This window comes from Thamnophis elegans, chromosome 3 (genome assembly GCF_009769535.1).
Source record: "Thamnophis elegans isolate rThaEle1 chromosome 3, rThaEle1.pri, whole genome shotgun sequence".
In the NCBI taxonomy this organism is placed as follows: Eukaryota; Metazoa; Chordata; class Lepidosauria; order Squamata; family Colubridae; genus Thamnophis; species Thamnophis elegans.
Window position 1 is genome coordinate 86920895 of NC_045543.1, and position 17355 is coordinate 86938249.

The 17355-nt window shown below is 35.3% G+C and overlaps 1 protein-coding gene across 1 annotated transcript in view; it reads right to left on the bottom strand.

Annotated features, from left to right (window-relative positions):
* LOC116506124 (contactin-associated protein-like 4) overlaps nt 1-17131 on the bottom strand; it is a 282199-nt gene extending 265068 nt beyond the window's left edge. The window contains exon 1 of the mRNA XM_032213774.1: nt 17047-17131. Coding sequence (XP_032069665.1) covers nt 17047-17131 — 85 coding nt within the window. The remainder of the gene's footprint in view (nt 1-17046) is intronic.
* Nucleotides 17132-17355: the final 224 nt, after the last annotated feature.

Consider the following 17355-nt stretch of genomic DNA (forward strand, 5'->3'; position numbering starts at 1 on the left):
CCCGAAGGCAGCGAAAGGGGGCATTCCAGCCATGGCGATATGCCATTGAGGCGTAGCGAGGCACGAAAAATATTTCCCGGTAAAGCGGGGTGCCTAATAATTGTTTGCTTGCCCTGTAGGTTGAACTCAGAGCCCGTGATCCCACCAGCTCGTCGCCAGTGTTAACTTCTCGGTAAGAACCAGGCGGGAGGCATCTGAGGTAAAGGTAAGTCAACCAAACGTTTATTAACAGGCAATGCGAAACAACAGCAGTAGACCGGCACCCCCTCCCTGTCTGACAGCTATTTATACTGAGCTGTCAGACAGGGAGCCAATAGCTGCGCGTCTGACAGCCCGGCAACCGCAGGTCACGCCTGATTGGCTGCGGCGTGCCTGGCTGTTGCCGAGCTGTCAGTCGTAAGTCCGAGGACTTTACAGTCATTAGATACACACCTGGAATACTGGACTGGATTCAAGCAAAACTAAAAACCCTGAATAGGGAGACCAGAAAAATAATGCAATGACCCTTCATACATGCAGAAACATTGACAAACTCTACTTACCAAGGAAAATATTGGAATATTACATGTATACCAAGAAGAAGAAGAAGAAGCAGAAGAAGCAGAAGCAGAAGAAGCAGAAGCAGAAGCAGAAGCAGAAGAAGAAGCAGAAGAAGCAGAAGAAGCAGAAGAAGCAGAAGAAGCAGAAGAAGCAGAAGCAGAAGCAGAAGCAGAAGCAGAAGCAGAAGCAGAAGAAGAAGAAGAAGAAGAAGAAGAAGAAGAAGAAGAAGAAGAAGAAGAAGAAGAAGAAGAAGAAGAAGAAGAAGAAGAAGAAGAAGAAGAAGAAGAAGAAGAAGAAGAAGAAGAAGAAGAAAGGTGACATTGGAAGAATATTTGATGGATAGTGAAGAAGATGAAAATGAAGAAGACTGGAGCTAATATACCATGAAGTATATACATGGCCAGTATACCTTTTTTTAAAAAGCCTAGCAAACCAAGCAGGTGAAAAGATTTGGTGTTTGTTTAGAACAGGAAACGTGAAGAAAGAGAAGGTTAATTCTACACAGCAGCAACTCTTAAGAACAAATGCATACAAAGCGAGAAATGAAATGGCAGCAAATGCCTGAACAAACAGTGGACCATCTAGTTAGCACCTGCAAGAAGATTGCACAGATTGACTACAAACGACAGGATGACAAAATAGCAACAATGGTGCATTGGAAGATCTTCAGGAAATATAATTTGCCTGCAAGCAAGAACTGAAGGTACTACAAAACAGTCAAAGTGATAAAAAAAATGAAGATGCTAAAATGCTCTGGGATTTAAAATTCAAACAGATAAGCACTTGCTACATCCCAGATTTAACAACTGTCTATAAGAGAGACAAAAAGAAAAGTCTGGATAGTGAACACTTGAATCACTTAGACACTATCAGCATTGATAAAATCGCTGCCAGTCAATTGTGAAGGGCAACTTTACTTGGAACAGCTCACTTCCTACAAACAATATCTTTAACCTCATCAAACATCTGCTTATCCCAGATCCTAAAAATGTGAACTCCACTATAAACATCTGGCTGACTATGTGACCAATCATAATAATTTAAATAAACTTGTATAAAGTTCCCTAATTAAATATGCAGTGGATTTTTATAAAATAGATATTTTTTTAAAGTTTTCTTTAACTTTCATAAAATTTGCAACCAGGCAGAATCTTGGGAATTATAAATAGAATTGCTTTGGAAGAATAAATTGTTTGGGGCAGTACTAAAATATCCCACAGATGCTATAATCCGGACATGTTTGATTACTGTTTTTACAGCTTTTTCATTGTCACATATGTCTCTAGGCTATAGTTTCTAAATCACAGATCTTGCAATGCCATAATGCTTGATAACACAGCAAATTGATTTTACTCAAAAAATCACTCTGCAGATTTGTCAGGAGCTATATACATTTGGACATCTACGGCTACTGCACACAAAGTACACAAAATTAAATATATGCTTGCTAACAAAATTACTTAATATTCTCACTAGACTTTTGATTTTCCTTCATAGAGCTTAACACAACTACAGATACACAATAACAGCTGAAAAAATGAGAGTACAATTCAGCTGTGACCATACCTTCGAAATAATGTTCCAAATATAGAAGAAGAAAAAAGACGTTTTTTATTTTATTTTTTTGTTGCAGTATTTATGTACATAAGAATGAATAAATTAGCCAAGAGACATCCAAACTAGCAAACACACTATTGCATCCAATTTCTCTGAGCTTTCATTGACATAAGCAGCACTCCTACATACCTATTGCAAACAAAAAGGATAGTCTTTACAGAAAGAGAAGTGGCTGCTGATTTCATGGTATCATTTATCTGAGCGGGCATATAACTATCACGTTGCAGAAAGTTAGCACCCATCCTTCTCTTAGCAAAATTAAATATTCTAGGAAATATTAAAAATGCAAAATATTATATTTCCCTGGATGAGAAATGGAGAAACATGTTTTTTAAGACAGTATGGAGACTCACTCTTAATACCCCCCCTCCTAAATAACCCACAGCAGATGTCAGCTCTTAAGAGATAAAGAGATGGCTAGGTCTATTCATAAGCAAATGCCCTCACCCAAGAGTCAACAAAGGTACAATTAGCCCTCAACCTTAATATAGAAATTGCCCCAAACCCTCTTCATTACATCATCACCCAGATTCAACCAAGCCTGGGACTCAAGACAACTTACAAAATTATTTCTAAATGGCCCCATGGGAGTCTGATAACCAATCAGGATACCTCCCCTTACACAGGAACATATATCTCTGTCTCTCCCTCCCTCCCTCTCCCATGTGCTCAATTTTCCAGGACCTCAAACCATGTGGTCTTGCCACCATTAAACCATCTTTCCTAACAATGTATTAGCACTCTTAGCCTGTTCTCCCAAGACAGTTTAAGCCTTGTAGGCTGGTAAAGTCCACATTAATGCCAAGAGTTTTATTAATGTAAATAGTGATGGATGATGGGTGTTAATCTAATTTCAATTGTTGATTGAATCTTAATTCAATTTGGTTCAGAGATCAGTTTGATTCCAAATCATTGAATCAGATTAATTCAATTCAAGTTGCTGAACTGATGAGAGAGAGAGAGAGAGAGAGGGAGAGAGAGGGAGGGAGGGAGGGAAACAGCTTTGGCATATGCTGAAAAGCCTTTCTAAATCATTGATTAAGTTTGGAAAATCAATTTGATTCAGAGATTCAATCCAATCACCTTGTAATTGTATCTCCAATTCAAATCTTTGCACCACCCCAGCATATAACAAATAAGCCTGTAATACTAATGAGACCTTTTCAAAAAATGAAAGTAGGAGCAACACAAGACAATGTTATCAGCTCTGTTATAGAAGAAAATAAATTTAATCATTCTTCTTCCCTACAGCTCCTTAAAATAGCATGCTTATTTTATGCAATTAACATCTCATCTAGCATCACCAGGAGAAAGCAAAGATATCTTTTTTTTAAAAAAAAACAGGGAACATTTATAAGGTACAGAGTGACTACCACCTTCCTATAGTCAGAAAATGGCTTTCAAAAATGTGGCTGATTAATTCTTTCTGTAGAATTTACCCACACATGGGATTTTTTCCCATAATACATTTTACAAACATACGACAACAAAGGTATCATCCACGCCGTATTTATCTAGTTAATAAATAATGTACTTCTGTTTTTGCATATATAATTCATCTGCTCCAGCATCCATGCTGTAAATAAACAGCATAATTTTGATGACACTTAATTCTGACTAAGATTTTTCACAAAATTCAAACTGAACATTTAAAAACTATTCAAAGTATTGAAAATATTCCCCCCAAAAAGATGATAAAATTCCCACTACCTTAAATAATATGAAGTGGCTAAGGTATCAGGCAGTTACTTCATTTCTGGAAGAACTGAATTTGGTGTGTCCACTCAGACCCTAATATATCATACTCTAGCTCTTTTTCCCTTAGTCAAAATTTAGAATTTAGGAAAGTTTAGGAGCTAAGACGATTGATCCATATAATTTAGCACAGCATAGGTGTGGGTCCCTGGACATTTCTTAAGGTCAGGAATGCACAATGCCCTGCCTATATCCCCAATTTGTCTGTTGTTATGCAGTAAGTGGTGTTTTCAGTGAAATGAAGGACCTGGCTTATTTTTATTTTTTAACTTATCTGGCTGAAGTGGGAATGGCCTGGTCATCGTGGCCAACTGGGTGGGCATATTCAGAGTGGGCCGGGGTGTCATGGGCCAAACCCTTATCGTCTCTGGAATGGCCCCATGGGACAACTTTGGGTTTATTATGGGATGGATCCAGCCCATGGGCTGCGTGTTTGACATGTCTGGGATAGGGTTTCATGCTTCAGCAGGGGATGGACTAGAAGACCTTCAAGGTCCCTTCCAAAATTGCTATTCTGTTATTTTGAATGCTCCAGTACAAATATTTCCTGTTTTATTCTCTGAAAAGGTTTTTTAAAGTCATTTATTATATTCACAATGTAACCTAAAGAAATGCTTGACCTAATTGGCTATTTTCAAGAAAAAATATTGTACCAACTAATAAGAACAAACTCTTAAAAAAAACTTCCTATGAAGATTTATTAAATTTTATCATGCCATAACCAGTTGCCTACAATCTACTTTTCTTCCGCTCTTTGACAATACGAAATGTCCATAATTTACTCTCTGAAGCAACAGTGATTACAGGATTCTCCTCAAAAATATGGACACAAATTTAAATGTGCAAATGGAAACATCACAGTCTGCTTCAGATTGGCCATCATCTTTATCTGTTAAAATACTGAAATGTGATAGTTTCCGACATGGTTGTGGTGGAATGTAAGTTTTATGAAGAAAGTAACTATCCTACAATTTCTATAAAGCACAAGAGGATCACTAAAGAGAAGGCAGCTGCTCTTCAAAATCTTTCCTCTTTAAAATTAGATAGAAATCCCTCCGTAGATAACTGAAGAAAGCTCTAGTGATTGTAACAATTTGCTAGCTGGAAAAATGTCAGGACTTCAACCCATATGACACATTTGCTATTACACTGCCATTAAGCACTGAATATAGAAAAGGTTTAGGGAGAGAAAAAAAAACCTAATTGCATCAAGATAATCTCTGCCTTATCAGAGATTCAGAATAGAATGCTTCAATTCACAGATGACCATTTTCATCCTGTCCTTCTTAAACATTTGATTCCAGGCAGCCAGCCGGAGAGAAAAAAGAAACTATTGATTAATGTTGCCATGTGCCTCAGCGTAAAAGCATAGGTATAACCTATGAAACAGAGAAAAAAAGAAAGAATTACAAGTTTACAATAGTTTAAGCATTAATGTGAGATATGGAAAAATCTTATTCCCTGCCCCCCACCAGTTTGTTCATTCAATCTGGTGAAAGAACTTTTGGTCTAGGAATGGTTTCAAAATGGATGATTCAAAATATTGTGTATGGGATGTGGTTTTGCAGGTTTTAACCAATATGAATAGGGGTGGGATTCTACCACTTTGGATCAGTTCGGGCGAACCTGTCGCTCCGATGATCAGTTGGGCCCACAAACACTATTTTCCTACCTTTAACTTCTCAGCTGATTCACATGGCAGAGCAAATTGCCATGTGAATCAGCTGTGTTACTCCTCCAAAGAAACCCGGAAGTGAAGATTTTTTCAAACTGTGCATACACAGGCAGCAATAACCGAACCGGGTGTAAACCGGGAGGATCCCACCACTGAATATGAATCTAAGGGACATGTCTTTATTCTGTCTTTATTGCATGATCTTCTCTCAGCATTCTGCAGTCTTCCTAGATCCAAAAATGTCCATAAAATCCTAAGAAAAATATATTAAACATCAATCATTTCAATGGGCTTTGTTAGTACTTGTGCTTATTGCCACTGTTCAGAGAAAGTTCTGTTTTCAAGAACATGCTTTATATCCCCCCCCACTTTCCATAATGAAGAAACTTGTCCAATGTTACCATTCCTTTAGTCGGCGGACAACATTAACAATACACAGGAGTTCATTTTCTCATAAATATATGTGGAATGCCACCACAATTACAAACTGACCATTTCTTGACACTCACATTGAAATTGTTATATAAACAGAGACAGAGAAAATTACAAAGACTCCCCCCCCCCCAGTATTGCTCATTATTTTATAATGGCTTTTATCATCAGGTGTCCTGTGATATGAAACAAGTGAAATCTTGTGGCAATGGTGATTAAATAAGAGTCTGCTACCCTAGTAGAATTACAATTAGGGTCTATTTGGCCATTTCTTTATAAGGAAGCTGGAGGGATGAGAAAAGTAAGGGAGGAAAGATAGCTGGTGACAAGGGGAAAGGGAAGGAAAGAACTGCTCAACTTTGTAACAAATTGAGCATTGATCCTTTTAGAGATCATGCTGTCAGGCCTGAAAGCCATCTTTTGCATTGGCCCTTCAGACTTTCCACATTTAATGCTGTGGGGAAATGGGAGGGAGAATTATATGGACTATGGGTGATATATTTCAAAATATCATTCCTTTCTCAGAGAGTCAAGGACATCTTGCCCTGCTCCTGCAGTGGTGTGACTGGGAGGCATCTCCAGTTGGGATGGTGCCTGATTGGACCATGTGATGTAGTTGTAGGTGCTGGGCAGGGACTTGAACTTTCATTTTGGTGGGGAAAACCTGGACGCTTTCAGATTTGGGTTTTCCCAGATGTGCAAATATGACATCTCTATTAAAATGGAACTTTGAGGAAACTCAAGCCTCAGAGTCTTCTTTCCTTATGGGTGTTACTTGGAACCCTGACACATGCAGCAATAGTATTTTGTTAAAGAAAGAATGTATATTATTAAAGAAATCCCATTTGTATCCTATATTTGTTTTATATAATGCTATTGTTAAATAAAATATTGTTGATCTGGCCCTCTGAGGAGGCATGCAATGTAATACCTACCCCTACAATTAAGGTACTATGTGAAAAGATAACCCTAGTTCCTCCGAGTATCATTTGTGGATGGGGATTGATGGCAAGATTTTAAATTAGTCATAAACCTATAAGGAGTCTTGCCACTTCAGATCAAATGGACCCCCAGCATCCTAAAGTTGCTCTTAAACAATTTTGCATTGATTAAGCTCTTAAACAAAAACTGAGTTTATATAATGCACAGTAAATAGTAAAGAAGGGTTAGACTTATGTGTAAACAAGTGATTGCAATTATTTTAATTTTCTAAGAGAGAGTAAAAGGGACATTAAAAGGCTGTTGAGATGATGATAGGATAATTAGGAAAGTTCAAATAGGCTCTTTCCTTTAGTAAAATGGTGGTTCTGCCTTCCTTTGATGTCTCAGAAAAAAATCAACTGTTCTCATCAGTAGAATGAAAGTAGTGGAAGGAAATAGTCAGTTCTCACCTTGTTTTCACTTTTGTTCTTAGTTTTATTTATTATACTTACTGAAAGAGACTAGCTGGAGCTATAAGATTGGCTGACAGGCTAACTACAGAGCAGGGGAGTCTATGGGAATGGCCACTGGCTTCAAAATGATGGTCAATCCAAGGTCTACTTCTTTTGACTATAGAAAGGTGGGATTTCACTCTCCAAGTCTTGCCCAAGTCTTTTGATGCTAATGATCCTCATAAATGCCCTGCAAAAATACACTTAGAAGACCTTTTACATTGTTTGGTTGTATGTTTTGTAGATGCTGTTATAAAAAGAATATGTTTCATAGTTCATATTTATTGACTCCTGACTTACCAACAGATAGTATTTACAGGAATCAAATCAAGAAACAATGGTCTGGCAGCCCCTCCTCCCTCGGAGAAGCAGAAGAACGCAGATCGAGAATTTAGATACTTCAAAAGACTTCCTAAAGTTGAGGACTGAATGGGGGTTTGAGACCTCTCTCCGGTAGAAAAAGTGGACTAATTTTTATCAGAAGGGAAAGCTGGGTGAAACTACTCTGAGCTAGATTCTAAAGTAACGTTAGCATAAATTTGATAGTGGTTAAAAGAATGCGGAATGATCTATGTTGTTTAAACTTTGTTAGATGGGACTATTTTAAAATAGAAGGTTAACTGACTCTTGCTGAAAGTATTATTTGAATATGATCCATGCTATTTAACTTTTATTTGAAGGGAAAGTTGGTTGTAATAGTTCTGAGTTACTTTTCAAATAAACGTTAGTATAAATTTGATAGTGGTAAATATTAGACAAGCAAGAGATGAGGGTAAAATGCATGTGGAATGAACTACGTTATTTGTGGTAAATATCAGACAAGCAAGGGAAGAGGGCAAAATTTACGTTGTTTAAAGCTTATTAGAACAGGAAGCCGCTTGGGATTATTTTAAGATAACTGTAAAAAGAATGCGGAATGATTTATGTTGTTTAAACTTTGTTAGAAGCGACTACCTTAAAATAGAAGGTTAACTGATTCTTGCTGAAAGTATTATTGGAATATGTGGAATGATTCATGCTACAAATCGCTCTGAGTTATATTTTAAACAAATGGTAGTATAAATTTGATAGTGGTAAATATCAGACAAGTGGGGGATGAGGGTAAAATACATGTGGAATGAACTAAGTTATTTAAATCCTATTAGAAGGGGAAGTCGGTTGGAATTATCTTAAGATAGAAATTGATTCCTGCGTAAAGTAATATCTGATCTACGCTGCTTAACTTTACTAAGAAGGGGAAATCTGGTTAGATTATTTTGAATTACTGTTTGAAAAAGGGGTAAAGAAAGATCATTTACGCTGTTTAAATTTTACTAGAAGGGAAAGTTTGATTACTTGTCTGTAAAGTTATATTTGAATATATGGCATGAATCACGCTGCTTAAATCTTATTGGAAAGGATCATGAGGTTTAGGAAGGGAACGGGAGAGCCTACAGAAGGTCGGGGTAAATAGCAAAGAAGTAAGAGATGAGAATAAAATATAGATAGAATGATTTATACTATTTAAGCATAGATAAAGATGGGGGGCTGAGATCAACACAAAGAGTGGTTTCTTTTTTTCTTTTTTCTCTTTTCTCTTTTCTTTTTTTTCCTTTTTTTTTCTTTCTCTGCTTTTCTTTTTTTTTTTTTGATATATTACTTTTATTTTTTTAATCCATATGTATACAAGATATTTTAGATAGAAGGTAGTGCCAGGTGTGGGCCCTGGGAAGTCGGGAGGATTAGGGATGGGGATTGTGGGGGGTGGGGTGGGGGGGTGTTAACATAGTCTTAATAAGAACAAGAATGTATTTATATACGGTGGTCCTTTTTTTATTATTATTATTATTATTATTATTATTATTTTCCTTGGTTCATTTTACTTTTATCAGATCAAACAACACTCGAATAAAGGCATACACCAAGGAGGGAGGTAGAGGGAAGGAAGAGGGAGGAGTAAGGAAGGAGTAAGGGGAATGTAAGGAGTAAGGGGAATGTAAGGAGGGTGTCTGGGGAGTAAGGGGAGAAGGAAGGTTTGAGGGGAAAGGGAAGTAGGAGGGGAGTGTTAGAGGGAGAAAGGAAAGTTGGAGGGGGTAGATGGGGTGTATGGAGGATGCAAGGGTTAGGTGGGGTTGTGAATGATGAGTTGTGTTTCCTTTTTACTTGTTCGTTTTATTCCCTTTTTTCTTTTTTTTTTTTTTCTTTTCTTATAGTAAATACCCTGTATATAAATGATTGCAAATGGAATGTGAAAATTGAATAAAATATTTTACACAAGAAACAATGGTCTGATGAAGTTATAGTTATGAGCTTGTTACATGTGAATGACAGCTTGAACTGATGTCTAATTTTAAAGAAACAATTATGTTTCAAATATTTTTGAAAACAATTATTTTTACCTTGCCAGAATGTGATCTGTTCAATGATCTAATATTTTTAATTTGCTGATCATCTTCTTGCTAGTTTTGCAAAACATGAAATGTGGTTTGGAAGAAGATGGGTCTATTTTTTCCCAAATACTGTGTAGTAGAATGATTGAAGAGATAAGCCTGAGTAATAACCTAGGACTCTTAGAAAGTTGTGATGTTTACAATGGTTGCACAGAGCAGTCTTTTGGTACAGTTTTAGCAAATTTATCAAGGCAATTACAAGCCAGTGAAACTTATGTACTAAAAGTTAAAACAATTATAATATTGAAAGCCTCATGAAAATTTTTCATTCTCTTAATTCTATGTCTATTATCATGTCCAAAAGTAAAGAATATACTGTACTCAGAACAAATACTAACTACTAAAGCTAACCTTTAGTATCTGTTCACCTACCATATCTATGAAATTATTTCCCAAAACCACATGTTAAAGTTTTAATTGCAATAAACAAACAAGCTTTTAAGCAGTTAGAAATGCACCATATCTTATTCCTGAACTATACAAAGTAGTAAGATATGATTAGTCAAAAAAGTAATTATTAGATCTACTTACCAGTTGGATAAACTACTACTTTTTAATCTCTTGTGATTCAAAAATTTCAGATAACTCCCATGATGGACTGTTATGGATATGACACTTAATTCATAATTGTGTAGTTATTAATTTAACATTACTTAAAATGTCATATTATATAAGTTTTAGTCACCTTTCAAATTATTGCACTGAAGGTATTCATTAACTGAAATATCAACAGTATCATTGTACACTTTAGTCTATGTTTCTTTTTCATTAGGAAAGAGAAGGAAAATTCACTAGCAGCAATATATAGTCCTTTGAACGTCCTCCTGCTTTTATGTAAATCAGACTCCAGTGGAGTCTATAGAATTATTATTTACAGAGCACATTTTCTTGGTAATTTACAAATTGACTCTCCTCCTTTCTTTGTTAGATATATCAATTTTCCAATATGGAATGTGGTTTATAATTCACTCACATACGTTCATTCATAATTGCAGTCCACCCCATTCTAAGAATAATTTGTAATTTTGAGTATGTGTATTAAACCCATTTTCCTTTCAAAACACATTTCAAAAAATACTTTTTCAAGAACACATTTCTCACTACAGAACGTTTGAAAAGTTTGGAAATGGGTAGTGCAAGTTATCAAAAGAGAAAGAAAAAACCTCTACTTGTCTATTTTGGCTACAGTGTAATGAAGAATTCTGGACCAGGAATATTCAGCCTTGGCATCTTTAAAGCCTGGGAACAGCTGGCTGGAGAATTCTGGGAGTTGAAATCCACAGGTCTTAAAGTTGCCAAATTGGATATTCCTGTTGTAGATTAGACTCTGTGGGTCCTTTGCCTTGCAGCTGGGTTTTTCTTATGTTCTTATACATATGTGTATTAATTTGGCCAGCCTTATCACAAATAGTGGATCCAGGATGGCCACATATGCAAGACCAGAAACAGGCTGTTTAAATCTATGATAAATATTATATTCCCCAAATTAAAAGTATGCTACAATCTGAGGGATGCTTGCAAACAGAAATTAATGCACTCATACTCATAACATAAAACAACACTTTAGTAGACAGAAACAAGATATAGGAGACCCAAAAATATTCTTCTTACTTTGTTTATAAATTCAGAATTTCTTTTCTTTCAGGCTCATTTGATGTTATACTCTGAAGCATAGATAATATTGTGCAATTATCTAGTAGCTAATTTATTACTGATTGAGCAATGGATGCATTAATGAAATCAACAACAGCATTAACAGAATTGTGGCTGAAACTATTTATTCTTATTATCATAGATATCTGAGGGAGATGGTTGGTTTAGAAATAGGAAATATAAATTAATAAGAATATTTTCTGTTTTTAAGATTCCAGATTATTCTAAAAATGTAAATTTATTATAATCCCAAGGGGGGGGGGGAGATGATAGATAGATAGATAGATAGATAGATAGATAGATAGATAGATAGATAGATGGATGGATGGATGGATGGATGGATGGATGGATGGATGATAGATAGATGATAGATAGATAGATGATAGATAGATAGATAGATAGATAGATAGATAGGTAGGTAGGTAGGTAGGTAGGTAGGTAGGTAGGTAGGTAGATAGATAGATAGATAGATAGATAGATAGATAGATAGATAGATAGATAGATAGATCATTTTCACACTTTCAAGATAAATAAATAGAAGATAAATGCTTAAGATACACAAGTGCCTATACACAGAGGGGATGGGGAGAAGTGCAATGGACATGGCAATTAGGATCATGAGATTCCTTTAAGAGTTTCACCTCTAATATCATAACTTCTGCCTCTTGAATATAATGTATGAAGTGATAATATCAATAATTGTAATTAAAAGTAGAATAAGGTTTTAGATTGCAAGTATTATAACCATTATAGTCAGAATCATTTGTTGTAAATTCCTCTCTTGATTTATAGGTTAAAGAAGAGCAGTCAATCCATATTATATTAAGCTAAGCCTTTATTCCTTCTTTTTAATCTTCTATGATTGCTAACCTTTAATAACACTTTCCCCCCCTGATATTATCTTCTTGCCCTATGTTTGATTAGTGATAGTAACGATGTCTATGGAGATTCTCAATCATCCAGGTCATGGTTGTCCTGAGGTGCTTTTTCAAAAGGCAACTGGACTTTTTGTATTTTTCTCTTGAAGATATTTCATTTTCCTCCAAGAAACATCTTCTGAACTAAATATGCTTTTTGGATAAGAAGCAAAATATCAAGAGAAAAAAGCACAGAAAGCCAAGTTGCCTTTTGAAAAACACCTTTGGGACAATAGTAATGATATTATTTTTTTCATTCCTTTCTATGAAGCACTTTCTAAATTCCCTTCTGCTATCTGACATACTCCACTAATATGGTGCAACTGAAATCACTAGCAGTGAATACTGGGTAATGTAGTCCCAGTACATCATAAAAACTACAATGATTTGTTACCTCTTTCTTCAAACAAATTAAAGTTCATATTAATTTAGGTTAATTCCTTACCTTCTCCATTCTTTTCCTCTATTGATTATCTCTCCCTTCTTCCATAGTGTTTCTTAGAGGTGACTTTAGATTAAAGATTTTTTTTAATTTCTGCTTTTTTGTTTGATTCTAATTATATGTTCTGAAGCATACAAATCATCTATTAATAATAAAGCTGTCATAATAATTGCTTAATCAGTAATAAATTGAGTTGATTTTATTTGTACAAATAGAATTATTTCAGGCCAGATGAAGTGAGAGTAGTGAAAGTAGTTTGTAAACTGATACACAGTCATGATAATTCTATTTTTTTAATACCAGCTGTCAAGGTATAGAAAATATTATATGACCTTTCTCTTCCAGAAGAAGCTAACTTCCTGGAAAGAGTATGATGAATCCTCATATAATTTAATACTAGTCTTTATCAGATTGTGAAATGATACTCATATAATTTCATTGCTGCAGCTCTGTAGATATTTATAGGATTAAAGGCAATTGAGCATAAAAAACTTTTCAGCATACAGTCTAAACTCTTAGTGAGCTTAATAGGATTTGCTCCTATGCTGTAGCTGGAACTCTGTACTCAGTTAGTTGACAGTCATTAAACTTTCTTCTATGTAGATGCATATAGGAACTGTGTTGTCAGAATATCAGTTATCATCTACTAAAATCTTCTAAGACCTTTTATGTTGTACTGAAACAACAAAAAGTCCAGGAGGAAGCTTAAATCCACTTGAATCAATCCCATTGAATTTAACAGGGATTACTTCTGAGCACCTATATGCAGGATTGCATTACATTTTACTGCTATTAAATTAATTTTCTTCTTCAAAATCTCCATGCCACAATTAACAGCAAGCCCAAATACCTTTCCTACAAAATGGTACTAATGGTGACTGGTTAGCTAGCTTCAATTAGATTTGTTGACGTGAAGATTTAAAGTTTGAAAATGTTCTTAACATCAAAAGTTTTCTTTTGCTGAAACAAACAAAATGTTTTGAGAACTTATTTTTAGGACTTTATCCCAAAGTTTAATTATTATTTCTGTATCACCTCTTTGAAAGGTAGTGTCGTATAGACAAAATTGTGAAATCTCCATCCTGACAGTTGATTAGGAAAATGTTACTAGTCATAGAACTATCTTCAAAATAGTCAAGAAGTTTAAACAACAAAACCAATATTTAAAACATACAGTATCTGTATACTTTTAAAGATTTCAGTTGTCCTTTAATGCTTTGGGATGCTGTTTCATTGTTTTATATCTATGGCTGCATAGATCTTCCAGTTGCTTCAGAAGTTTTAATTCTTTAGGAAGAGACAGCTTTGAATTGTCTGCACTGTTCAGAATGATAAATTCCCAAGGGAAATCAATTGCATCTATGGAAAACATATAACAATACTCATCTAGAAGGAAAAGTAATAATGTATGAATTCCGCTAAATTGTTCAACTGATAAGGCTTGCTTGTTTCAAATAACTTGAATCAGAATTTTAGAAGTTTTTATCTCTGACTCATATAGTCAGCTCTGTAAATAGCAAAATACAGTTACTGTATATTGATTGAGTAATGTATAAGTCATCTCTTGAGAGAGCTTTAATTTCTCACAGATACTGTCCCAAGCAAGGATTGAGATTATGGAAAAGGTTAAATAGGATTTGAAGGTCTAGCATTAGAATCCCCAACGGGAAAATAAAATTAGAACAACTAAGGAAATAGGTTGAACTTGAAAGCTTTAGGGTTTAATTGTCACCATTTAGATACTTTCACATATGCATTTATGTGAAAAGGTAAGTAAGAACTATAAGAACTGGTAAGAAAAACTATATCCTAATTTTATGAGACCTTATGCTTATTGACTCTGTAGGAAACATTACTGTGTACAGTGAAGCTTATATTTTCATAAGATGATTGAAATAAGAGTATAAACATATGCAAACATTTGGAATGATACTGTTAGTGTCTACTGATGTCACTGTATAGGCACTAGATTAATGTATGCAGACTCCTACTCAAGGCAAAATGATAAAAAATAGTGATACACTAATAAACAAAATTTCCTGACAAATTTGATCAATGGGACGAATCCACTTTTAATCATATGATATGAAATTAAGTATGTAAAACCAATGCATAATTGAAATTTTAGGAAAACATGTTTAAAATTTGGAATGAGTCCATTTTAATTTAAATAGGAATCAGTCTCACTGAAGTCAATTGGATAAGTTAGCAACTAGTATCTTATGTCCCATCAATATTAGTGGGTAAGAGTGACTAAATCTGAATAAAAACTAATATCATTAAAAATCAGACATATAATCAAGGTAATGGTATGCTGTGCTTTTTTGGATAGAGCTGAAAACGTACATAAATTGGTTTATATCAATATTGCAAACTATTTTAAATTCTGCAAGATCTTTGGATTTCATATTCATCATCTGTAACATCTCAAAATGGCTACAGAATTCATTAGATTGCCAAGGTATTTTAATTATTGGTTCTCACCAAATTAACTACGGAACAAAAAAGAATGCCTTTATAGCCCCTAAGAGATGTATAATTCAAAAATGTGTCATGGTGTAAAGGCAATAATAACTGCAGTGATTTTTGATGTTTTTATTCATCATAATTCTGTGGAGAACAAAAAGATGTTTGCTATAATTTACTCCCAGCCCTGCTTCCTAAATTGTAAGAGTGACCTCTAGTGCTTCGCTGCTCTGTTATAGTTCCTTAAGTCCTATTTTGCTATAGATTGAAGAGGCATCTACCAAATAGTGCAATTCAGGTTCAATATTCTTCTGACAAAGGGATGAAATCATGACATAAAAAAATGGAACAATGTTAAATTTATAAACTGCATATAGATACACTGCAGCAGGGAGTTGACAGAAAAAACTTGTTCCGTTCACTTGAATGTCAAATGAAGTAACATGAATGAATGACATACAGACACATAGACACACACTCAGAGAGAGACAGAAACACACGCAGGCAGTTCTCCACTGCAGAGAATGGGCTATTTAATGATTGTACTTCAGTCTTTAAAGCATGTAATCCAGTGAAATCATTCCACTTTCCTCCTGATCTATTTCTTCATTGTTCTTGGCAGCTTTCTTTTCAATGGTGTGACTGTGTTATTGATGGATCTTTTCTACTCACAGTTCTCCTAACTCAAGTCCCTATTCCTTGTTTCCTTCCTTCCCTAGTCTCCTCATCACACAAACTTCCATCAATGAACTGAAAATCTGAATACATGGACTGGAACATCAGTTAAGCTGTTTAATGCAAATTTAAGCTTTTTATTAACTGAGGCATTTAATAAGATCAGTCATCATGTATAGAAAAATGAGTTGCTATCAAACATTTTCCTATAATATATTTTGTACATAAAATTTGGTCTGAGTCAGGTTTGGGACCTATTTATCCCATATCTACAAGAAATACCAATTACTAAGTTAGTGACTCTCTTAAGTTCAAGAATTACACATAGCTTTTCTTTACAAATTATTGTCTTTTCAAAAATGAAAGGAAGAACACCATTTTCATACTGCCACTAACCTTCTATTGCCTGGTCACACATGAACATTACTCTCTCCCTAATCAATGAACATCCCCAAAAATCTTGTCCTTTGCATTGGCTGTGCTGTTTTACGATAGAGAGAGTTTCTCTTCCTTCACTCAAGAAAAGCTTCCTTGTCCATAAAACTGCACATTGCTAAATGCAAAGCTGATGCAGCAGAGAATATCAGTATGCCAGCAGTCTCCCAGGAAAGACTTAACTCCTTGCTAAATATTGTGCTGCTCTATAGTAAACATTTAAAAGGACAGGTGGGGAGTGGGAGAGAATAAAAGACCGGTCAGGGTGGGGTGGGGGCAGGAGGGAAAGTAATACAGCACAGCATGCAGTTATAATAGTGAAATGTGAATTCTCTAGAGGCTATCATACCCTAAACTGCTCTTATCAGAGTCTGGTCAAATCAGTAAATGAAAAACACAAGGACATGACACATTTCCATCATCTGAAATCTTTTCATCCCATCTATTCTCAGTTCCGATTGCAGTTGCCTTGATTTATTCAGAAAACTCCCTTTCTAAAGTCCAGATTTCATTACAATAAGTCCTAAGTTTTGCAGAAAAGTCTGATCTAAGTTTAATATCCATTGGTAATACTCACAGATCTCTCCGGCTGCTAATATATTCCAAGGATGGAGAGGGACCAGAAACAACAGCCTGAAGAATATTTCAGTAAAAGAATCCATGATCTCCTTGAATGAGGCACCCCAAAGTGTCAAGAGTATCGGGAGACAAACACAGCTGCTCTGCACTTCAGTTGTGCTCCGGCTTTCTCTGTTTTCCTTTCTCCCTTATCTCTCTCTCTGTCTCTCTCTCCCTCTGTGTGTGTGTTTTAGGGCTTCCCAGTAGCCAAATGGTTCAGTCAGATGCACTCTGCGTCTTTTCTCTCTTTCATACACAGGCAGCCACA